The 23,173-nt window shown below is 57.3% G+C and overlaps 1 protein-coding gene across 1 annotated transcript; it reads right to left on the reverse strand.

Annotated features, from left to right (window-relative positions):
• Window positions 1–318: 318 nt before the first annotated feature.
• On the reverse strand, window positions 319–21,880 carry LOC147087062 (transgelin-3-like). Its single transcript, XM_085978184.1, has 4 exons — window positions 21,598–21,880; window positions 4,537–4,711; window positions 2,838–2,940; window positions 319–531 (listed from the first exon to the last, which is right to left on the reverse strand). Exons 1-4 carry the CDS (start codon window positions 21,793–21,795, stop codon window positions 390–392), a joined length of 618 nt encoding a protein of 205 aa, XP_085834310.1. The 5' UTR covers window positions 21,796–21,880; the 3' UTR covers window positions 319–389.
• Window positions 21,881–23,173: the final 1,293 nt, after the last annotated feature.

The raw sequence follows: 23,173 nt of genomic DNA on the forward strand, positions 1-23,173 counted from the left end.
GCTCCCTAAACACCCTCCCTTAACACCCTCTCTCTTTACACACGCACCCTTATTCCCTCCCTCTTTACACACGCTCCCTGAACACCCTCTCTTTACACACGCTCCCTCAACACCCTCTCTCTTCACACACGCTCCCTTAATCCCCGCATTGGACTCATCAGTCACCGGAGAACTCAGTTTCAGCGTGGAAGCAAGTCGTCCTCGGTTCCGAGAAACTGCCTCAGAAGTGTAGTGTCCCTGACCCTGTGTGGGTGGGTGTCTCTGTGTGCGTGCGTGTTTCTGCGGACTCACAGACAGGGGATGGACACACGGGCCAGCGGATTTTGAACACACACAGTCTTTAATACAACGGCTCTCCCAATCCCGCCCGGACCGGAGATTGCGGCCGCTCACTTGATCTGGCGGCCGAGACCGGCGGGCTTCATCCCGGCCTGCGAGGCCCCGCGGTTCGAGCCCATCTGCAGCCCGATGATGCTCTGCCCCTGCCGCCGCTGCTCCTCGCTGAACTCGCGTGGGTTCTGCGCCGCTTTCCTAGTCGAACAGCGAGAAGAACGGAGTGAGGCGGTTTTGTTCGGCAAAGTCCCGGGTCACATCCCTCCCCCTCTCCACTCCCCAAAACAAGACCAGCACTGCCGGGGATCTAGCTGGTTATGTGCCCTGGTGAGGCATCACAGCGCCGATCCTGTAATCGCACCATGACTCTCCCAGGGCAGGGACAGCACGGGGTTAGATACAGAGTAAAGCTCCCTCTACACTGTCCCATCAAACACTCCCAGGGCAGGTACAGCACGGGTTAGATACAGAGTAAAGCTCCCTCTACACTGTCCCATCAAACTCTCCCAGGGCAGGGACAGCACGGGGTTAGATACAGAGTAAAGCTCCCTCTACACTGTCCCATCAAACACTCCCAGGGCAGGTACAGCATGGGTTAGATACAGAGTAAAGCTCCCTCTACACTGTCCCATCAAACACTCCCAGGACAGGTACAGCACGGGTTAGATACAGAGTAAAGCTCCCTCTACACTGTCCCATCAAACACTCCCAGGGCAGGTACAGCACGGGGTTAGATACAGAGTAAAGCTCCCTCTACACTGTCCCATCAAACACTCCCAGGGCAGGTACAACACGGGGTTAGATACAGAGTAAAGCTCCCTCTACACTGTCCCATCAAACACTCCCAGGGCAGGTACAGCACGGGTTAGATACAGAGTAAAGCTCCCTCTACACTGTCCCATCAAACACTCCCAGGGCAGGTACAGCACGGGGTTAGATACAGAGTAAAGCTCCCTCTACAGTGACCCATCAAACACTCCCAGGGCAGGTACAGCATGGGTTAGATACAGAGTAAAGCTCCCTCGACACTGTCCCATCAAACACTCCCAGGGCAGGTACAGCACGGGGTTAGATACAGAGTAAAGCTCCCTCTACACTGTCCCATCAAACACTCCCAGGGCAGGTACAGCACGGGGTTAGATACAGAGTAAAGCTCCCTCTACAGTGACCCATCAAACACTCCCAGGGCAGGTACAGCACGGGTTAGATACAGAGTAAAGCTCCCTCTACAGTGTCCGATATAACTCTCCCAGGGCAGGTACAGCACGGGGTTAGATACAGAGTAAAGCTCCCTCTACACTGTCCCATCAAACACTCCCAGGGCAGGTACAGCATGGGGTTAGATACAGAGTAAAGCTCCCTCTACACTGTCCCATCAAACACTCCCAGGGCAGGTACAGCACGGGTTAGATACAGAGTAAAGCTCCCTCTACACTGTCCCATCAAACACTCCCAGGGCAGGTACAGCACGGGGTTAGATACAGAGTAAAGCTCCCTCTACACTGTCCCATCAAACACTCCCAGGGCAGGTACAGCATGGGTTAGATACAGAGTAAAGCTCCCTCTACACTGTCCCATCAAACACCCCCAGGGCAGGTACAGCACGGGTAAGATACAGAGTAAAGCTCCCTCTACACTGTCCCATCAAACACTCCCAGGGCAGGTACAGCACGGGTTAGATACAGTGTAAAGCTCCCTCTACACTGTCCCATCAAACACTCCCAGGGCAGGTACAGCACGGGGTTAGATACAGAGTAAAGCTCCCTCTACACTGTCCCATCAAACACTCCCAGGGCAGGTACAGCACGGGTTAGATACAGAGTAAAGCTCGCTCTACACTGTCCCATCAAACACTCCCAGGGCAGGTACAGCACGGGGTTAGATACAGAGTAAAGCTCCCTCTACACTGTCCCATCAAACACTCCCAGGGCAGGTACAGCATGGGTTAGATACAGAGTAAAGCTCCCTCTACACTGTCCCATCAAACACTCCCAGGGCAGGTACAGCACGGGTTAGATACAGAGTAAAGCTCCCTCTACACTGTCCCATCAAACACTCCCAGGGCAGGTACAGCACGGGGTTAGATACAGAGTAAAGCTCCCTCTACACTGTCCCATCAAACACTCCCAGGGGCAGGTACAGCATGGGTTAGATACAGAATAAAGCTGCCTCTACACTGTCCCATCAAACACTCCCAGGGCAGGTACAGCATGGGTTAGATACAGAGTAAAGCTGCCTCTGCACTGTCCCATCAAACACTCCCAGGGCAGGTACAGCACGGGTTAGATACAGAGGAAAGGTCCCTCTACACTGTCCCATCAAACACTCCCAGGGCAGGTACAGCATGGGTTAGATACAGAGTAAAGCTCCCTCTACACTGTCCCATCACACACTCTCAGGGCAGGTACAGCACGGGTTAGATACAGAGTAAAGCTCCCTCTACACTGTCCCATCAAACACTCCCAGGGCAGGTACATCACGCCCTCGGAAGCCTAGCTACTCACCGTGGGAACCAGCTAGGGTTGCCTAAGAAAAAACCATCGTTCTTGGAGATCGATTTCCCTCCGAGTGCCATCAGTGACCGTTGCACCGCCGGCAGATTCTTTGCTGAAAAATAAACGAGAGTCAATCATTTCACCCCGTACAGGAACAGGAGGAGGCCCATTCAGACTCTCGAGCCTGTTACACAGGAACAGGAGGAGGCCCATTCAGCCCCTCGAACCTGTTACACAGGAACAGGAGGAGCTCATTCAGCCCCTAGAGCCTGTTACACAGGAACAGGAGGAGGCCCATTCAGCCCCTCGAGCCTGTTACACAGGAACAGGAGGAGGTCCATTCAGCCCCCTCGAGCCTGTTACACAGGAGCAGGAGGAGGCCCATTCAGCCCCTTGAGCCTGTTACACAGGAACAGGAGGAGGCCCATTCAGCCCCTCAAGCCTGTTACACAGGAACAGGAGGAGGCCCATTCAGCCCCCTCGAGCCTGTTACACAGGAACAGGAGGAGCCCATTCAGCCCCTCGAGCCTGTTACACAGGAACAGGAGGAGGCCCATTCAGCCCCTCGAGCCTGTTGCACAGGAACAGGAGGAGGCCCATTCAGCCCCTCGAGCCTGTTACACAGGAACAGGAGGAGGCCCATTCAGCCCCTCGAACCTGTTACACAGGAACAGGAGGAGCTCATTCAGCCCCTAGAGCCTGTTACACAGGAACAGGAGGAGGCCCATTCAGCCCCTCGAGCCTGTTACACAGGAACAGGAGGAGGTCCATTCAGCCCCCTCGAGCCTGTTACACAGGAACAGGAGGAGGCCCATTCAGCCTCTCGAGCCTGTTACACAGGAACAGGAGGAGGCCCATTCAGCCCCTCGAGTCTGTTACACAGGAACAGGAGGAGGCCCATTCAGCCCCCTTGAGCCTGTTACACAGGAACAGGAGGAGGCCCATTCAGCCCCTCGAGCCTGTTACACAGGAACAGGAGGAGGCCCATTCAGCCCCTCAAGCCTGTTACACAGGAACAGGAGGAGGCCCATTCAGCCCCTCGAGCCTGTTACACAGGAACAGGAGGAGGCCCATTGAGCCTCTCGAGCCTGTTACACAGGAACAGGAGGAGGTCCATTCACCCCTCGAGCCTGTTACACAGGAACAGGAGGAGGCCCATTCAGCCCCTCGAGCCTGTTACACAGGAACAGGAGGAGGCCCATTCAGCCCCTCGAGCCTGTTACACAGGAACAGGAGGAGACCCATTCAGCCCCTCGAGCCTGTTACACAGGAACAGGAGGAGGCCCATTCAGCCCCCTCGAGCCTGTTACACAGGAACAGGAGGAGGCCCATTCAGCCCCTCGAGCCTGTTACACAGGAACAGGAGGAGCCCATTCAGCCCCTCGAGCCTGTTACACAGGAACAGGAGCAGGCCCATTCAGCCCCTCGAGCCTGTTACACAGGAACAGGAGGAGGCCCATTCAGCCCCCTCGAACCTGTTACACAGGAACAGGAGGCGGCCCATTCAGCCCCTCGAGCCTGTTACACAGGAACAGGAGGAGGCCCATTCAGCCCCTCGAGCCTGTTACACAGGAACAGGAGGAGGCCCATTCAGCCCCTCGAGCCTGTTACACAGGAACAGGAGGAGGCCCATTCAGCCCCTCGAGCCTGTTACACAGTGACAAGGCTCCAGCCAGGGCTCCGCAGTCCTGAAGATCGAGTTGCTTACCTTCCCACAGGTCCACAGTCTGGAAGAGGTCTGTTGTCGTCAGTCCGTAGTCGGTCATGGCGTTGAGGAACTGGGAGATCTGCTCCATCTGAGTGAACGCCCTCTCGGAGGACCGGATCTTTCGAATGGGGCGTCTCTCCGGTGGGTGGAGGCTGTTGATGAGATGGCACAGGAGCTGCAGAAAGTGCGAGAGACGAAGAGCGTTAGAGGGAAGGAGAGAAGGTTGGAGAGAGGGAGAGGGAGTGAGAGGGAGAGGGAGGGGGAATGAGGGAGAGAGAGGGAAGGAGAGAGGGAGAGAGTGAGAGGGAGAGAGAGAGGGAAGGAGAGAGAGAGGGAAGGAGAGAGAGAGGGAAGGAGAGAGGGAGAGAGCGAGAGGGAGGGGGAGGGAGGGAGGGGGAGAGAGGAAGGGAGAGGGAGAGAGGGAGGGAGAGGGAGAGAGAGGGAGAGAGAGGGAGAGGGAGGGAGAGAGAGGGAGAGGGAGGGAGAGAGAGGGAGAGAGAGGGAGAGAGGGGAGAGGGAAGGAGAGAGGGAGAGAGCGAGAGGGAGGGAGAGAGGGAAGGAGGGAGAGAGGGAGGGAGGGAGAGAGAGCGAGAGGGAGAGAGAGCAAGAGAGAGGGAGAGGGAGAGAGGGAAGGAGAGAAGGAGAGAGGGAGAGAGCGAGAGGGAGGGAGGGAGGGAGAGAGAGAAGGAGAGAGATGGAGACAGGGAGGGAGAGGGAGAGAGGGAGGGAGAGAGGGAAGGAGAGGGAGAGAGGGAGGGAGAGAGATGGAGTGAGAAGGAAGGAGAGAGGGGGAGAGAGCGAGAGGGAGGGAGAGAGAGAGAGAGGGGGAGATGGGGAGAGGGGGAAGGAGAGAGAAGGAGAGAGAGAGGGAAGGAGGGAGGAAGAGAGAGGAAGAGAAGGAGAGAGACAGAGGGAGTGAGAGATGGAGAGAGGGAAAAGGTAGAAGGAACTAAGAGAGTAAAGACGTGTGGAAGGAAAGAATTAAAGAAAGTAAGTATGGGAAACCCTCGACTGGAGGGAAAGCACAACAACAAGAACATCAACAACCTGCATTTATATAGCGCCTTTATCGCAGTAAAACCTCCCAGCATGCTTCACAGGAGCGATTATCAGACAGAATTTGACGCCGAGCCACGTCAGGAGATATTAGGACAGGTGACCAAAATCTGGGTCAAAGAGGGAGGTTTTAAGGAGCGTCTTAAAGGAGGAGAGAGAGGCGGAGAGGTTTAGGGAGGGAATTCCAGAGCTCGGGGCCCCAGGCAGCTGAAGGCACGGCCGCCAATGGTGGAGCGATGGAAATCAGGGATGCTCAAGAGGCCAGAATTGGAGGAGCGCAGAGATCTCGGAGGGGTTGTAGGGGCTGGAGGAGGTTACAGAGATAGGGAGGGTTGTAGGAGGCTGGAGGTGGTTACAGAGATAGGGAGGGGTGTAGGGGCTGGAGGAGGTTACAGAGATAGGGAGGGTTGTAGGGCTGGAGGAGGTTACAGAGATAGGGAGGGGTGTAGGGGCTGGAGGAGGTTACAGAGATAGGGAGGGTTGTAGGGCTGGAGGAGGTTACAGAGATAGGGAGGGGTGTAGGGGCTGGAGGAGGTTACAGAGATAGGGAGAGGTGTAGGGGCTGGAGGAGATTACAGAGATAGGGAGGGTTGTAGGGGCTGGAGGAGGTTACAGAGATAGGGAGGGTTGTAGGGGGCTGGAGGAGGTTACAGAGATAGGGAGAGGTGTAGGGGCTGGAGGAGGTTACAGAGATAGGGAGGGGTGTAGGGGCTGGAGGAGGCTACAGAGATAGGGAGGTGTGTAGGGGCTGGAGGAGGTTACAGAGATAGGGAGAGGTGTAGGGGCTGGAGGAGGTTACAGAGAAAGGGAGGGGTGTAGGGGTGGAGGAGGTTACAGAGATAGGGAGGGGTGTAGGGGCTGGAGGAGGTTACAGAGATAGGGAGGTGTGTAGGGGCTGGAGGAGGTTAGAGATAGGGAGGGGTGTAGGGGCTGGAGGAGGTTACAGAGATAGGGAGAGGTGTAGGGGCTGGAGGAGGTTACAGAGATAGGGAGGGGTGTAGGGGCTGGAGGAGGTTACAGAGATAGGGAGGGTTGTAGGGGCTGGAGGAGGTTACAGAGATAGGGAGGGGTGTACGGACTGGAGGAGGTTACAGAGATAGGGAGGGTTGTAGGGGGCTGGAGGAGGTTACAGAGATAGGGAGGGTTGTGGGGGGCTGGAGGAGGTTACAGAGATAGGGAGGGGTGTAGGTGCTGGAGGAGGTTACAGAGATAGGGAGGGGTGTAGGGGCTGGAGGAGGTTACAGAGATAGTGAGGGTTGTAGGGTCTGGAGGTTACAGAGATAGGGAGGGGTGTAGGGGCTGGAGGAGGTTACAGAGATAGGGAGGGGTGTAGGGGCTGGAGGAGGTTACAGAGATAGGGAGGGGTGTAGGGGCTGGAGGAGGTTACAGAGATAGGGAGGGGTGTAGGGGCTGGAGGAGGTTACAGAGATAGGGAGGGGTGTGGGGGCTGGAGGAGGTTACAGAGATAGGGAGGGGTGTAGGGGCTGGAGGAGGTTACAGAGATAGGGAGGGGTGTAGGGGCTGGAGGAGGTTACAGAGATAGGGAGGGGTGTAGGGGCTGGAGGAGGTTACAGAGATATGGAGGAGTGTAGGGGCTGGGGGAGGTTACAGAGATAGGGAGGGTTGTAGGTGCTGGGGGAGGTTACAGAGATAGGGAGGGTTGTAGGGGCTGGAGGAGGTTACAGAGATAGGGAGGGTTGTAGGGGCTGGAGGAGGTTACAGAGATAGGGAGGGGTGTAGCGGCTGGAGGAGGTTACAGAGATAGGGAGGGGTGTAGGGGCTGGAGGAGGTTACAGAGATAGGGAGGGTTGTAGGGGCTGGATGAGGTTACAGAGATAGGGAGGGGTGTAGGGGCTGGAGGAGGTTACAGAGATAGGGAGCGGTGTATGGGCTGGAGGAGGTTACAGAGATAGGAAGGGGTGTAGGGGCTGGAGGAGGTTACAGAGATAGGGAGGGGTGTGGGGGCTGGAGGAGGTTACAGAGATAGGGAGGGGTGTAGGGGCTGGAGGAGGTTACAGAGGTAGGGAGGGGTTTAGGGGCTGGAGGAGGTTACAGAGATAGGGAGGGGTGTAGGGGCTGGGGGAGGTTACAGAGATAGGGAGGGTTGTAGGTTCTCGGGAGGTTACAGAGATAGGGAGGGTTGTAGGGGCTGAAGGAGGTTACAGAGATAGGGAGGGGTGTAGGGCTGGAGGAGGTGACAGAGATAGGGAGGGTTGTAGGGGCTGGAGGAGGTTACAGAGATAGGGAGGGGTGTAGGGCTGGTGGAGGTTACAGAGATAGGGAGGGGTGTAGGGGCTGGAGGAGGTTACAGAGATAGGGAGGGTTGTAGGGGCTGGAGGAGGTTACAGAGATAGGGAGGGGTGTAGGGGCTAGAGGAGGTTACAGAGATAGGGAGGGGTGTAGGGGCTGGAGGAGGTTACAGAGATAGGGAGAGTTGTAGGGACTGGAGGAGGTTACAGAGATAGGGAGAGTTGTAGGGGCTGGAGGAGGTTACAGAGATAGGGAGGGTTGTAGGGGCTGGAGGAGGTTACAGAGATAGGGAGGGGTGTAGGGGCTGGAGGAGGTTACAGAGATAGGGAGAGTTGTAGGGGCTGGAGGAGGTTACAGAGATAGGGAGGGTTGTAGGGGCTGGAGGAGGTTACAGAGATAGGGAGGGGTGTAGGGGCTGGAGGAGGTTACAGAGATAGGGAGGGTTGTAGGGGCTGGAGGAGGTTACAGAGATAGGGAGGGGTGTAGGGGCTTCAGGAGGTTACAGAGATAGGGAGGGTTGTAGGGGATGGAGGAGGTTACAGAGATAGGGAGGGTTGTAGGGGATGGAGGAGCTTACAGAGATAGGGAGGGGTGTTGCAGCCGGAGGAAGTTACACAGATAGGGAGGGTTGTAGGGCTGGAGGAGGTTACAGAGATAGGGAGGGGTGTAAGGCTGGAGGAGGTTACAGAGATAGGGAGGGGTGTAGGGGCTGGAGGAGGTTACAGAGATAGGGAGGGATGTAGGGGCTGGAGGAGGTTACAGAGATAGGGAGGGATGTAGGGGCTGGAGGAGGTTACAGAGATAGGGAGGGATGTAGGGGCTGGAGGAGGTTACAGAGATAGGGAGGGTTGTAGGGGATGGAGGAGCTTACAGAGATAGTGAGGGTTGTAGGGGCTGGAGGAGGTTACAGAGATAGGGAGGGGTGTTGCAGCCGGAGGAAGTTACACAGATAGGGAGGGTTGTAGGGCTGGAGGAGGTTACAGAGATAGGGAGGGGTGTAAGGCTAGAGGAGGTTACAGAGATAGGGAGGGGTGTAGGGGCTGGAGGAGGTTACAGAGATAGGGAGGGGTGTAGGGGCTGGAGGAGGTTACAGAGACAGGGAGGGGTGTAGGGGCTGGAGGAGGTTACAGAGATAGGGAGGGTTGTAGGTGCTGGAGGAGGTTACAGATACAGGGAGGGGTGTAATGCTGGAGGAGGTTACAGAGATAGGGAGGGGTGTAGGGGCTGGAGGAGGTTACAGAGATAGGGAGGGTTGTAGGGGCTGGAGGAGGTTACAGAGACAGGGAGGGGTGTAGGGTCTGGAGGAGGTTACAGAGATAGGGAGGGGTGTAGGGTCTGGAGGAGGTTACAGAGATAGAGAGGGGTGTAGGGCTGGAGGAGATTACAGAGATGGGGAGGGGTGTAGGGGCTGGAGGAGGTTACAGAGATAGGGAGGGTTGTTGGGGCTGGAGGAGGTTACAGAGATAGGGAGGGTTGTAGGGGCTGGAGGAGTTTACAGAGATAGGGAGGGGTGTAGGGGCTGGAGGAGGTTAGAGAGAGGGAGAGGTGTGGGGGCTGGAGGAGGTTACAGAGATAGGGAGGGGTGTAGGGGCTGGAGGAGGTTACATAGATAGGGAGGAGTGTAGGGGCTGGAGGAGGTTACAGAGATAGGGAGGGGTGTAGGGGCTGGAGGAGGTTACAGAGATAGGGAGAGGTGTAGGGGCTGGAGGAGGTTACAGAGATAGGGAGCGGTGTAGGGGCTGGAGGAGGTTACAGAGATAGGGAGGGTTGTCGGGGCTGCTGGAGGTTACAGAGATAGGGAGGGGTGTAGGGACTGGTGAAGGTTACAGAGATAGGGAGGGGTGTTGGGGCTGGAGGAGTTTACAGAGATAGGGAGGGGTGTAGGGGCTGGAGGAGGTTACAGAGATAGGGAGGGCTGTAGGGGATGGAGGAGGTTACATAGATAGGGAGGGTTGTAGGGGCTGGAGGAGGTTACAGAGATAGGGAGGGGTGTAGTGGCTGGAGGAGGTTACAAAGATAGGGAGGGGTGTCGGGGCTGGAGGAGGTTACAGAGATAGGGAGGGGTGTTGGGGCTGGAGGAGGTTACAGAGATAGGGAGGGTTGTAGGGGCTGGAGGAGGTTACAGAGATAGGGAGGGGTGTAGGGTCTGGAGGAGGTTACAGAGATAGGGAGGGTTGTAGGGGCTGGAGGAGGTTACAGAGATAGGGAGAGGTGTAGGGGCTGCAGGAGTTTACAGAGATAGGGAGGGGCGTAGGGGCTGGAGGAGGTTACAGAGATAGGGAGGGGTGTTGGGGCTGGAGGAGGTTACAGAGATAGGGAGGGGTGTAGGGGCTGGAGGAGGTTACAGAGATAGGGAGGGTTGTAGGTGCTGGGGGAGGTTACAGAGATAGGGAGGGTTGTAGGGGCTGGAGGAGGTTACAGAGATTGGGAGGGTTGTAGGGGCTGGAGGAGGTTACAGAGATAGGGAGGGGTGTAGGGGCTGGAGGAGGTTACAGAGATAGGGAGGGGTGTAGGGGCTGGAGGAGGTTACAGAGATAGGGAGGGTTGTAGGGGCTGGAGGAGGTTACAGAGATAGGGAGGGGTGTAGGGGCTGGAGGAGGTTACAGAGATAGGGAGGGGTGTATGGGCTGGAGGAGGTTACAGAGATAGGAAGGGGTGTAGGGGCTGGAGGAGGTTACAGAGATAGGGAGGGGTGTGGGGGCTGGAGGAGGTTACAGAGATAGGGAGGGGTGTAGGGGCTGGAGGAGGTTACAGAGGTAGGGAGGGGTGTAGGGGCTGGAGGAGGTTACAGAGATAGGGAGGGGTGTAGGGGCTGGGGGAGGTTACAGAGATAGGGAGGGTTGTAGGTTCTCGGGAGGTTACAGAGATAGGGAGGGTTGTAGGGGCTGGAGGAGGTTACAGAGATAGGGAGGGGTGTAGGGCTGGAGGAGGTGACAGAGATAGGGAGGGTTGTAGGGGCTGGAGGAGGTTACAGAGATAGGGAGGGGTGTAGGGCTGGTGGAGGTTACAGAGATAGGGAGGGGTGTAGGGGCTGGAGGAGGTTACAGAGATAGGGAGAGTTGTAGGGGCTGGAGGAGGTTACAGAGATAGGGAGACTTGTAGGGGCTGGAGGAGGTTACAGAGATAGGGAGGGTTGTAGGGGCTGGAGGAGGTTACAAAGATAGGGAGGGGTGTAGGGGTTGGAGGAGGTTACAGAGATAGGGAGAGTTGTAGGGGCTGGAGGAGGTTACAGAGATAGGGAGGGTTGTAGGGGCTGGAGGAGGTTACAGAGATAGGGAGGGGTGATGGGGCTGGAGGAGGTTACAGAGATAGGGAGGGTTGTAGGGAATGGAGGAGGTTACAGAGATAGGGAGGGGTGTAGGGGGCTGGAGGAGGTTACAGAGATAGGGAGGGGTGTAGGGGCTGGAGGAGGTTACAGAGATAGGGAGGGGTGTAGGGGCTGGAGGAGGTTACAGAGATAGGGAGGGGTGTAGGGGATGGAGGAGGTTACAGAGATAGGGAGGGGTGTAGGGGCTGGAGGAAGTTACAGAGATAGGGAGGGGTGTAGGGGGCTGGAGGAGGTTACAGAGACAGGGAGATTTGTAGGGGCTGGAGGAGGTTGCAGAGATAGGGAGGGTTGTAGGGGGCTGGAGGAGGTTACAGAGATAGCGAGGGTTGCAGGGGCTGGAGCAGGTTACAGGGACAGGGAGGGTTGTAGGGGCTGGGGGAGGTTACTGAGATAGGGAAGGTTGTAGGAGCTGGTTGGAGGTTACAGAGATAGGGTGTGTTATAGGGGATGGAGGAGGTTACAGAGATAGGGAGGGGTGTTGGGGCTGGAGGAGCTTACAGAGATCGGGAGGGTTGTCGGGCTGGAGGAGGTTGCAGAGATAGGGGGGGTTGTAAGGCTGGACGAGCTTCCAGAGATAGGGAGTGGTGTAGGGGCTGGAGGAGGTTACAGAGATAGGGCGGGGTGTAAGGCTGGACGAGCCTCCAGAGATAGGGAGTGGTGCAGGGGCTGGAGGAGGTTACAGAGATAGGGAGGGTTGTAGGGGCTGGAGGAGGTTACAGAGATAGGGAGTGGTGTAAGGCTGGAGGAGGTTCCAGAGATAGGGAGGGTTGTTGGGGCTGGAGGAGTTTACAGAGATAGGGAGGATTGTAGGGGCTGGAGGAGGTTACAGAGATAGCGAGGGTTGTCGGGGCTGGAGGAGGTTACTGAGATATGGAGGGTTGTAGGGGGCTGGAGGAGGTTACAGAGATATGGAGGGGTGTAGGGGGCTGGAGGAGGTTACAGAGATAGGGAGGGTTGTAGGGGCTGGAGGAGGTTACAGAGATAGGGAGGGGTGGAGGGGTGTAGGGGCTGGAGGAGGTTACAGAGATAGGGAGGCGTGTAGGGGCTGGGGGAGGTTACAGAGATAGGGAGGGGTGTAGGGGCTGGAGGAGGTTACAGAGATAGCGAGGGTTGTAGGGGGCTGGAGGTGGTTACAGAGATAGCGAGGGGTGTAGGGGCTGGAAGAGGTTACAGAGATAGGGAGGGTTGTAGAGCTGGAAGATGTTACAGAGATAGGGAGGGTTGTAGGGGCTGGAGGAGGTTACAGAGATAGGGAGGGTTGTAGAGGCTGGAGGAGGTTACAGAGATAGGGAGGGGTGTAGCGGCTGGAGGAGGTTATAGAGATGGGGAGGGGTGTAGGGGCTGGAGGAGGTTACAGAGATAGGGAGGGGTGTAGGGGCTGGAGGAGGTTACAGAGATAGGGAGGGGTGTAGGGGCTGGAGGAGGTTACAGAGATAGGGACGGTTGAAGGGGATGGGGGAGGTTACTGAGATAGGGAGGGTTGTAGGAGCTGGTTGGAGGTTATAGAGATAGGGAGGGGTGTAGGGGATGGAGGAGCTTACAGAGATAGCGGGGGGTGTTGGGGCTGGAGGAGGTTACAGAGATAGGGAGGGTTGTAGGGGATGGAGGAGGTTACAGAGATAGGGAGAGTTGTCGGGGCTGGAGGAGGTTACAGAGATAGAGGGGGGTGTTGGGGCCGGAGGAAGTTACAGAGATAGGGAGGGTTGTAGGGCTGGAGGAGGTTACAGAGATAGGGAGGGGTGTAAGGCTGGAGGAGGTTCCAGAGATAGGGTGGGTTGTAGGGTCTGGAGTGGGTTTCAGAGATAGTGAGGGGTGTAGGGTCTGGAGGAGGTTACAGAGAGAGGGAGGGGTGTAGGGGCTGGAAGAGGTTACAGAGATAGGGAGGGTTGTAGGAGCTGGAGGAGGTTACAGAGATAGGGAGGGGTGTAGGGTGTGGAGGAGGTTACAGAGATAGAGAGGGGTGTAGGGGTTGGAAGAGGTTACAGAGATAGGGAGGAGTGTAGGGTCTGGAGGAGGTTACAGAGATATGGAGGGGTGTAGGGGCTGGAGGAGGTTACAGAGATAGGGAGGGGTGTCGGGGCTGGAGGAGGTTACAGAGATAGGGAGGGATGTAGGGGCTGGAGGAGGTTACAGAGATAGGGGTGTAGGAGCTGGTTTGAGGTTATAGAGATAGGGAGGGTTGTAGGGGATGGAGGAGCTTACAGAGATAGGGAGGGGTGTTGCAGCCGGAGGAAGTTACAGAGATAGGGAGGGTTGTAGGGCTGGAGGAGGTTACAGAGATAGGGAGGGGTGTAGTGGCTGGAGGAGGTTACAAAGATAGGGAGGGGTGTCGGGGCTGGAGGAGGTTACAGAGATAGGGAGGGGTGTAGGGGCTGGAGGAGGTTACAGAGATAGGGAGGGTTGTAGGGGCTGGAGGAGGTTACAGAGATAGGGAGGGGTATAGGGTCTGGAGGAGGTTACAGAGATAGGGAGGGTTGTAGGGGCTGGAGGAGGTTACAGAGATAGGGAGAGGTGTAGGGGCTGCAGGAGTTTACAGAGATAGGGAGGGGCGTAGGGGCTGGAGGAGGTTACAGAGATAGGGAGGGGTGTAGGGGCTGGAGGAGGTTACAGAGATAGGGAGGGGTGTTGGGGCTGGAGGAGGTTACAGAGATAGGGAGAGGTGTAGGGGCTGGAGGAGGTTACAGAGATAGGGAGGGGTGTAGGGGCTGGAGGAGGTTATAGAGATAGGGAGGGTTGTAGGGGATGGAGGAGCTTACAGAGATAGGGAGGGGTGTTGCAGCCGGAGGAAGTTACAGAGATAGGGAGGGTTGTAGGGCTGGAGGAGGTTACAGAGATAGGGAGGGGTGTAAGGCTGGAGGAGGTTACAGAGATAGGGAGGGGTGTAGGGGCTGGAGGAGGTTACAGAGATAGGGAGAGTTGTAGGGGCTGGAGGAGGTTACAGAGATAGGGAGAGTTGTAGGGGCTGGAGGAGGTTACAGAGATAGGGAGGGTTGTAGGGGCTGGAGGAGGTTACAGAGATAGGGAGGGGTGTAGGGGTTGGAGGAGGTTACAGAGATAGGGAGAGTTGTAGGGGCTGGAGGAGGTTACAGAGATAGGGAGGGTTGTAGGGGCTGGAGGAGGTTACAGAGATAGGGAGGGGTGATGGGGCTGGAGGAGGTTACAGAGATAGGGAGGGTTGTAGGGAATGGAGGAGGTTACAGAGATAGGGAGGGGTGTAGGGGGCTGGAGGAGGTTACAGAGATAGGGAGGGGTGTAGGGGCTGGAGGAGGTTACAGAGATAGGGAGGGGTGTAGGGGCTGGAGGAGGTTACAGAGATAGGGAGGGGTGTAGGGGATGGAGGAGGTTACAGAGATAGGGAGGGGTGTAGGGGCTGGAGGAAGTTACAGAGATAGGGAGGGGTGTAGGGGGCTGGAGGAGGTTACAGAGACAGGGAGGTTTGTAGGGGCTGGAGGAGGTTGCAGAGATAGGGAGGGTTGTAGGGGGCTGGAGGAGGTTACAGAGATAGCGAGGGTTGCAGGGGCTGGAGCAGGTTACAGGGACAGGGAGGGTTGTAGGGGCTGGGGGAGGTTACTGAGATAGGGAGGGTTGTAGGAGCTGGTTGGAGGTTACAGAGATAGGGTGTGTTATAGGGGATGGAGGAGGTTACAGAGATAGGGAGGGGTGTTGGGGCTGGAGGAGCTTACAGAGATCGGGAGGGTTGTCGGGCTGGAGGAGGTTGCAGAGATAGGGGGGGTTGTAAGGCTGGACGAGCTTCCAGAGATAGGGAGTGGTGTAGGGGCTGGAGGAGGTTACAGAGATAGGGCGGGGTGTAAGGCTGGACGAGCTTCCAGAGATAGGGAGTGGTGCAGGGGCTGGAGGAGGTTACAGAGATAGGGAGGGTTGTAGGGGCTGGAGGAGGTTACAGAGATAGGGAGTGGTGTAAGGCTGGAGGAGGTTCCAGAGATAGGGAGGGTTGTTGGGGCTGGAGGAGTTTACAGAGATAGGGAGGATTGTAGGGGCTGGAGGAGGTTACAGAGATAGCGAGGGTTGTCGGGGCTGGAGGAGGTTACTGAGATATGGAGGGTTGTAGGGGGCTGGAGGAGGTTACAGAGATATGGAGGGGTGTAGGGGGCTGGAGGAGGTTACAGAGATAGGGAGGGTTGTAGGGGCTGGAGGAGGTTACAGAGATAGGGAGGGGTGGAGGGGTGTAGGGGCTGGAGGAGGTTACAGAGATAGGGAGGCGTGTAGGGGCTGGCGGAGGTTACAGAGATAGGGAGGGGTGTAGGGGCTGGAGGAGGTTACAGAGATAGCGAGGGTTGTAGGGGGCTGGAGGTGGTTACAGAGATAGCGAGGGGTGTAGGGGCTGGAAGAGGTTACAGAGATAGGGAGGGTTGTAGAGCTGGAAGATGTTACAGAGATAGGGAGGGTTGTAGGGGCTGGAGGAGGTTACAGAGATAGGGAGGGTTGTAGAGGCTGGAGGAGGTTACAGAGATAGGGAGGGGTGTAGCGGCTGGAGGAGGTTATAGAGATGGGGAGGGGTGTAGGGGCTGGAGGAGGTTACAGAGATAGGGAGGGGTGTAGGGGCTGGAGGAGGTTACAGAGATAGGGAGGGGTGTAGGGGCTGGAGGAGGTTACAGAGATAGGGACGGTTGAAGGGGATGGGGGAGGTTACTGAGATAGGGAGGGTTGTAGGAGCTGGTTGGAGGTTATAGAGATAGGGAGGGGTGTAGGGGATGGAGGAGCTTACAGAGATAGCGGGGGGTGTTGGGGCTGGAGGAGGTTACAGAGATAGGGAGGGTTGTAGGGGATGGAGGAGGTTACAGAGATAGGGAGAGTTGTCGGGGCTGGAGGAGGTTACAGAGATAGGGGGGGGTGTTGGGGCCGGAGGAAGTTACAGAGATAGGGAGGGTTGTAGGGCTGGAGGAGGTTACAGAGATAGGGAGGGGTGTAAGGCTGGAGGAGGTTCCAGAGATAGGGTGGGTTGTAGGGTCTGGAGTGGGTTTCAGAGATAGTGAGGGGTGTAGGGTCTGGAGGAGGTTACAGAGAGAGGGAGGGGTGTAGGGGCTGGAAGAGGTTACAGAGATAGGGAGGGTTGTAGGAGCTGGAGGAGGTTACAGAGATAGGGAGGGGTGTAGGGTGTGGAGGAGGTTACAGAGATAGAGAGGGGTGTGGGGGTTGGAAGAGGTTACAGAGATAGGGAGGAGTGTAGGGCCTGGAGGAGGTTACAGAGATATGGAGGGTGTAGGGGCTGGAGGAGGTTACAGAGATAGGGAGGGGTGTCGGGGCTGGAGGAGGTTACAGAGATAGGGAGGGATGTAGGGGCTGGAGGAGGTTACAGAGATAGGGGTGTAGGAGCTGGTTTGAGGTTATAGAGATAGGGAGGGTTGTAGGGGATGGAGGAGCTTACAGAGATAGGGAGGGGTGTTGCAGCCGGAGGAAGTTACAGAGATAGGGAGGGTTGTAGGGCTGGAGGAGGTTACAGAGATAGGGAGGGGTGTAGTGGCTGGAGGAGGTTACAAAGATAGGGAGGGGTGTCGGGGCTGGAGGAGGTTACAGAGATAGGGAGGGGTGTAGGGGCTGGAGGAGGTTACAGAGATAGGGAGGGTTGTAGGGGCTGGAGGAGGTTACAGAGATAGGGAGGGGTATAGGGTCTGGAGGAGGTTACAGAGATAGGGAGGGTTGTAGGGCTGGAGGAGGTTACAGAGATAGGGAGAGGTGTAGGGGCTGCAGGACTTTACAGAGATAGGGAGGGGCGTAGGGGCTGGAGGAGGTTACAGAGATAGGGAGGGGTGTAGGGGCTGGAGGAGGTCACAGAGATAGGGAGGGGTGTTGGGGCTGGAGGAGGTTACAGAGATAGGGAGGGGTGTAGGGGCTGGAGGAGGTTACAGAGATAGGGAGGGGTGTAGGGGCTGGAGGAGGTTACAGAGATAGGGAGGGGTGTAGGGGCTGGAGGAGGTTATAGAGATAGGGAGGGTTGTAGGGGATGGAGGAGCTTACAGAGATAGGGAGGGGTGTTGCAGCCGGAGGAAGTTACAGAGATAGGGAGGGTTGTAGGGCTGGAGGAGCTTACAGAGATAGGGAGGGGTGTAAGGCTGGAGGAGGTTACAGAGATAGGGAGGGGTGTAGGGGCTGGAGGAGGTTACAGAGATAGAGAGGGGTGTAGGGGCTGGAGGAGGTTACAGAGATAGGGAGGGTTGTAGGGGCTGGAAAGGTTACAGAGATAGGGAGGGTTGTAGGTGCTGGAGGAGGTTACAGAGATAGGGAGTGTTGTAGGGCTGGAGGTGGTTACAGAGATAGGGAGGGTTGTAGGGTCTGGAGGAGGTTACAGATATAGGGAGGGGGTGTAGGGGCTGGAGGAGTTTACAGAGATAGGGAGGGTTTGTAGGGGCTGGAGGAGGTTACAGAGATAGGGAGGGGTGTAGGCGCTGGAGGAGGTTACAGAGATAGGGAGGGGTGTAGGGGCTGGAGGAGGTTAGAGAGAGGGAGAGGTGTGGGGGCTGGAGGAGGTTACAGAGATAGGGAGGGCTGTAGGGGCTGGAGGAGGTTACATAGATAGGGAGGGGTGTAGGGGCTGGAGGAGGTTACAGAGATAGGGAGAGGTGTAGGGGCTGGAGGAGGTTACAGAGATAGGGAGGGTGTAGGGGCTGGAGGAGGTTACAGAGATAGGGAGGGTTGTAGGTGCTGGAGGAGGTTACAGAGATAGGGAGTGTTGTAGGGGCTGGAGGAGGTTACAGAGATAGGGAGGGTTGTCGGGGCTGGTGGAGGTTACAGAGATAGGGAGGGGTGTAGGGACTGGTGAAGGTTACAGAGATAGGGAGGGGTGTAGGGGCTGGAGGAGGTTACAGAGATAGGGAGGGGGTGTAGCGGCTGGAGGAGGTTACAGAGATAGGGAGGGGTGTAGGGGCTGGAGGAGGTTACAGAGATAGAGAGGGTTGTAGGGATGGAGGAGGTTACAGAGATAGGGAGGGTTGTAGGGGCTGGAGGAGGTTACAGAGATAGGGAGGGGTGTAGGGGCTGGAGGAGGTTACAGAGATAGGGAGGGGTGTAGAGGCTGGAGGAGGTTACAGAGAGAGGGAGGGTTGTAGGGGATGGAGGAGGTTACAGAGATAGGGAGGGTTGTAGGGGCTGGAGGAGGTTACAGAGATAGGGAGGGTTGTAGGGGCTGGAGGAGGTTACAGAGATAGGGAGGGGTGTAGGGCTGGAGGAGGTTACAGAGATAGGGAGGGGTGTAGGGGCTGGAGGAGTTTACAAGATAGGGAGGGTTGTAGGGGCTGCAGGAGTTTACAGAGATAGGGAGGGGCGTAGGGGCTGGAGGAGGTTACAGAGATAGGGAGGGGTGTAGGGGCTGGAGGAGGTTACAGAGATAGGCTGGGTTGTAGGCGCTGGAGGAGGTTACAGAGATAGGGAGGGGTGTAGGGGCTGGAGGAGGTTAGAGAGATAGGGAGGTTTGTAGGGGCTGGAGGAGGTTACAGAGATAGGGAGGGGTGTTGGGGCTGGAGGAGGTTACAGAGATAGGGAGGGGTGTAGGGGCTGGAGGAGGTTACAGAGATAGGGAGGGGTGTAGGGGCTGGAAGAGGTTACAGAGATAGGGAGGGGTGTAGGGGCTGGAGGAGGTTACAGAGATAGGGAGGGGTGTAGGGCTGGAGGAGGTTACAGAGATAGGGAGAGGTGTAGGGGTTGGAGGAGGTTACAGAGATAGGGAGGGGTGTAGGGACTGGAGGAGGTTACAGAGATAGGGAGGGTTGTCGAGGCTGGAGGAGGTTACAGAGATAGGGAGGGGTGTAGGGGCTGGAGGAGGTTACAGAGATAGGGAGGGGTGTAGTGGCTGGAGGAGGTTACAGAGATAGGGAGGGTTGTAGGGGATGGAGGAGGTTACAGATAGGGAGGGTTGTGGGGGCTGGAGGAGGTTACAGAGATAGGGAGGGGTGTAGTGGCTGGAGGAGGCTACAAAGATAGGGAGGGGTGTAGGGCTGGAGGAGGTTACAGAGATAGGTAGTGTTGTAGGGGCAGGAGGAGGTTACAGAGATAGGGAGTGTTGTAGGGGCTGGAGGAGGTTACAGAGATAGGGAGGGGTGTAGGGGCTGGAGGAGTTTACAGAGATAGGGAGGGTTGTAGGGGCTGGAGGAGGTTACAGAGATAGGGAGGGGTGTAGGGGCTGGAGGAGGTTACAGAGATAGGGAGGGGTGTAGGGGCTGGAGGAGGTTACAGAGATAGGGAGGTGTGTAGGGGCTGGAGGAGGTTACAGAGATAGGGACGGTTGAAGGGGCTGGGGGAGGTTACTGAGATAGGGAGGGTTGTAGGAGCTGGTTGGAGGTTATAGAGATAGGGAGTGTTATAGGGGATGGAGGAGGTTACAGAGATAGGGAGGGGTGTAGGGGCTGGAGGAGGTTATAGAGATAGTGAGGGTTGTAGGGGATGGAGGAGCTTACGGAGATAGGGAGGGGTGTTGGGGCCGGAGGAAGTTACCGAGATAGGGAGGGTTGTAGGGCTGGAGGAGGTTACAGAGATAGGGAGGGGTGTAAGGCTGGAGGAGGTTCCAGAGATAGGGAGGGGTGTAGGGGCTGGAGGAGGTTACAGAGATAGGGAGTGTTGTAGGGGCTGGAGGAGGTTACAGAGATAGGGAGGGGTGTAGGAGCTGGAGGAGGTTACAGAGATAGGGAGGGTTGTAGGGGCTGGAGGAGGTTACAGAGACAGGGAGGGGTGTTATGCTGGAGGAGGTTCCAGAGATAGGGAGGGTTGTCGGGGCTGGAGGAGTTTACAGAGATAGGGAGGATTGTAGGGGCTGGAGTGGGTTTCAGAGATAGGGAGTGTTGTCGGGGCTGGAGGAGGTTACAGAGATAGGGAGGAGTGTAGGGTCTGGAGGAGGTTACAGAGATAGGGAGGGGTGTAGGGGCTGGAAGAGGTTACAGAGATAGGGAGGGTTGTAGGGGCTGGAGGAGGTTACAGAGATAGGGAGGGGTGTAGGGTCTGGAGGAGGTTACAGAGATAGAGAGGGGTGTAGGGGTTGGAGGAGGTTACAGAGATAGGGAGTGTTGTAGGGCTGGAGGAGATTACAGAGATAGGGAGGGGTGTAGGGGCTGGAGGAGGTTACAGAGATAGGGAGGGGTGTCGGGGCTGGAGGAGGTTACAGAGATAGTGAGAGGTGTAGGGGCTGGAGGAGGTTACAGAGATAGGGAGGGGTGTAGGGGCTGGAGGAGGTTACAGAGATAGGGAGGGGTGTAGGGGCTGAGGTTACAGAGATAGGGAGGGGTGTAGTGGCTGGAGGAGGTTACAGAGATAGGGAGGGTTGTAGGGGCTGGAGGAGGTTACAGAGATAGGGAGGAGTGTCGGGGCTGGAAGAGGTTACAGAGATAGGGAGGGGTGTAGGGGCTGGAGGAGGTTATAGAGATAGGGAGGGGTGTAGGGGCTGGAGGAGGTTACAGAGATAGGGAGGGTTGTAGGGGATGGTGGAGGTTACAGAGATAGGGAGGGTTGTAGGGGCTGGAGGAGGTTATAGAGATAGGGAGGGGTGTAGGGGCTGGAGGAGGTTACAGAGATATGGAGGGGTGTAGGGGCTGGAGGAGGTTACAGAGATAGGGAGTGTTGTAGGGGCTGGGGGAGGTTCCAGAGATAGGGAGGGGTTGTAGGGGCTGGAGGAGGTTACTGAGACAGTGAAACACAGGAAAAAAGTTGAACTCCAGATCCCCAATCCCAAGGAAGGAAGGAAGGGAGAGAGGGAAAGAAAGTGAGGGTGAAGGAAGAGTTATGGAGGGATTGATAGAAGGTAGGAGGGAGCGATGGAGGGATGGAAGGAGTGAGGGATGGAAGGAGGGATGGATAGAGAGAGCAAGTGAAGGATGGATGGAGGGATGGATGGAGGGAAGGAGAGAGGGATAGACGGAGGGATAGCGGGAGGGATAGAGGGAGGGAGAGAGGGAGGGATGGAGGGAAGGATGGAGGGATAGAGGGAGGGATAGCGGGAGGGATAGAGGGAGGGATAGAGGGATGGATGGAGGGAGGGATGGAGGGAGGGATGGAGGGAGGGAGGGATAGAGAAAGAGAGGGAGGGAGGGAGAGGAAGGGAGAGGGAGAGGGTGGGAGGGAGAGGGAGAGAGGGAGGGATAGGGGAGGGATGGATGGAGGGAAGGAGGGTGGGAGGGAGAGAGAGAGAGATGGAGGGAAGGAGGGAGGGAAGGGGAGACCGATAGAGGGAGGGATGGATGAAGGGAAGGAGGGAGGTGCGGACAGATGGACGCACCATCGCCAATAAACTCCCCCAAATCCTCCCCATCTCCCCTTCCCTCTCGGGGACCATTGCCACCTACCAGGGACACCACCTTAGGCAATCGGACACCCCCCAACCTCCCTCACTTGGTGGCCAAGACCCTCGAGGTGGAATCTCCCTCCGCACCCACACACGTCGGACGGTTAAACCAGGCTGACCGCTCCTCCCTTCAAACCCCACTCACCGTGCCGTCCTTCAGCCACTGGTGGAACGCGGTCTTGCCGGGCTCGGGCGCCTGCAGTAACTCTCCGTCGGGGCGGCCCGCGTTACACTGCAGGACGATCCACTCCACCAGCCGTTCCTCCAGCTCCGGGTCGTACTTCTCTTCGATCTTCTTCTGCACCTGGAGGCTGAGGCCGTAGTTACGGCCGTGGTTGGCCATGGTTTGCCCGGCGAGCAGGCCGACGCGGTTCGAAAGACTCGTGGGGAATCAGCGCTGGATCGGAAACAACACGGACTTCAGAACAGAGAAAGAACGAGCATTTGTCCAGCGCGTTTCACCACCTCAGCTCGTCCCAAAGGGCCAATGAAGCACTTTTAATGAAGTGTGGTCACTGTTGTCATGTGGGAAACGCAGCAGCCAATTTGCGCACAGCAAGCTCCCGCAATCAGCAATGAGACAATGACCAGATCATCTGTTTTTAGTGATGTTGGTTGAGGGATAATTATTGGCCCCAGGACACTGGGGAGAACTCCCCCCCCACCCCTACGTCCACCTGAGAGAGAACGTACTCCGACAGTGCAGCGCTCCCTCAGTACTGCCCCTCCGACAGTGCGGCGCTCCCTCAGTACTGCCCCTCCGACAGTGCGGCGCTCCCTCAGTACTGCCCCTCTGACAGTGCGGCGCTCCCTCAGTACTGCCACTCTGACAGTGCGGCGCTCCCTCAGTACTGCCCCTCCGACAGTGCGGCACTCCCTCAGTACTGCCCCTCCGACAGTGCGGCGCTCCCTCAGTACTACCCCTCCGACAGTGCGGCGCTCCCTCAGTACAGTCCCTCCGACAGTGCGGCGCTCCCTCAGTACTGCCCCTCTGACAGTGCAGTGCTCCCTCAGTACTGCCCCTCTGACAGTGTGGCACTCCCTCAGTACTGCCCCTCTGACAGTGCGGCACTCCCTCAGTACTGCCCCTCCGACAGTGCAGCGCTCCCTCAGTACTGCCCCTCCGACAGTGCGGCACTCCCTCAGTACTGCCCCTCTGACAGTGCAGTGCTCCCTCAGTACTGCCCCTCCGACAGTGCGGCACTCCCTCAGTACTGCCCCTCTGACAGTGCGGCGCTCCCTCAGTATTGCCCCTCTGACAGTGCGGCACTCCCTCAGTACTGCCCCTCCGACAGTGCAGCGCTCCCTCAGTACTGCCCCTCCGACAGTGCGGCGCTCCCTCAGTACTGCCCCTCTGACAGTGCAGTGCTCCCTCAGTACTGCCCCTCCGACAGTGCGGCACTCCCTCAGTACTGCCCCTCTGACAGTGCGGCGCTCCCTCAGTATTGCCCCTCTGACAGTGCGGTGCTCCCTCAGTACTGCCCCTCCGATAGTACAGTGCTCCCTCAGTACTGCCCCTCCGACAGTGCGGCGCTCCCTCAGTACCGCCCCTCCGACAGTGCGGAGCTCCCTCAGTACTGCCCCTCCGACAGTGCGGCGCTCCCTCAGTACTGCCCCTCCGACAGTGCGGCACTCCCTCAGTACTGCCCCTCCGACAGTGCGGCGCTCCCTCAGTACTGCCCCTCCGACAGTGCGGCGCTCCCTCAGTACCGCCCCTCCGA

This window comes from Somniosus microcephalus, unplaced genomic scaffold (assembly GCF_052327205.1).
Source record: "Somniosus microcephalus isolate GS21.2 unplaced genomic scaffold, FLI_Smic_1.0 unresolved_chr6, whole genome shotgun sequence".
NCBI classification, from domain to species: domain Eukaryota; kingdom Metazoa; phylum Chordata; class Chondrichthyes; order Squaliformes; family Somniosidae; genus Somniosus; species Somniosus microcephalus.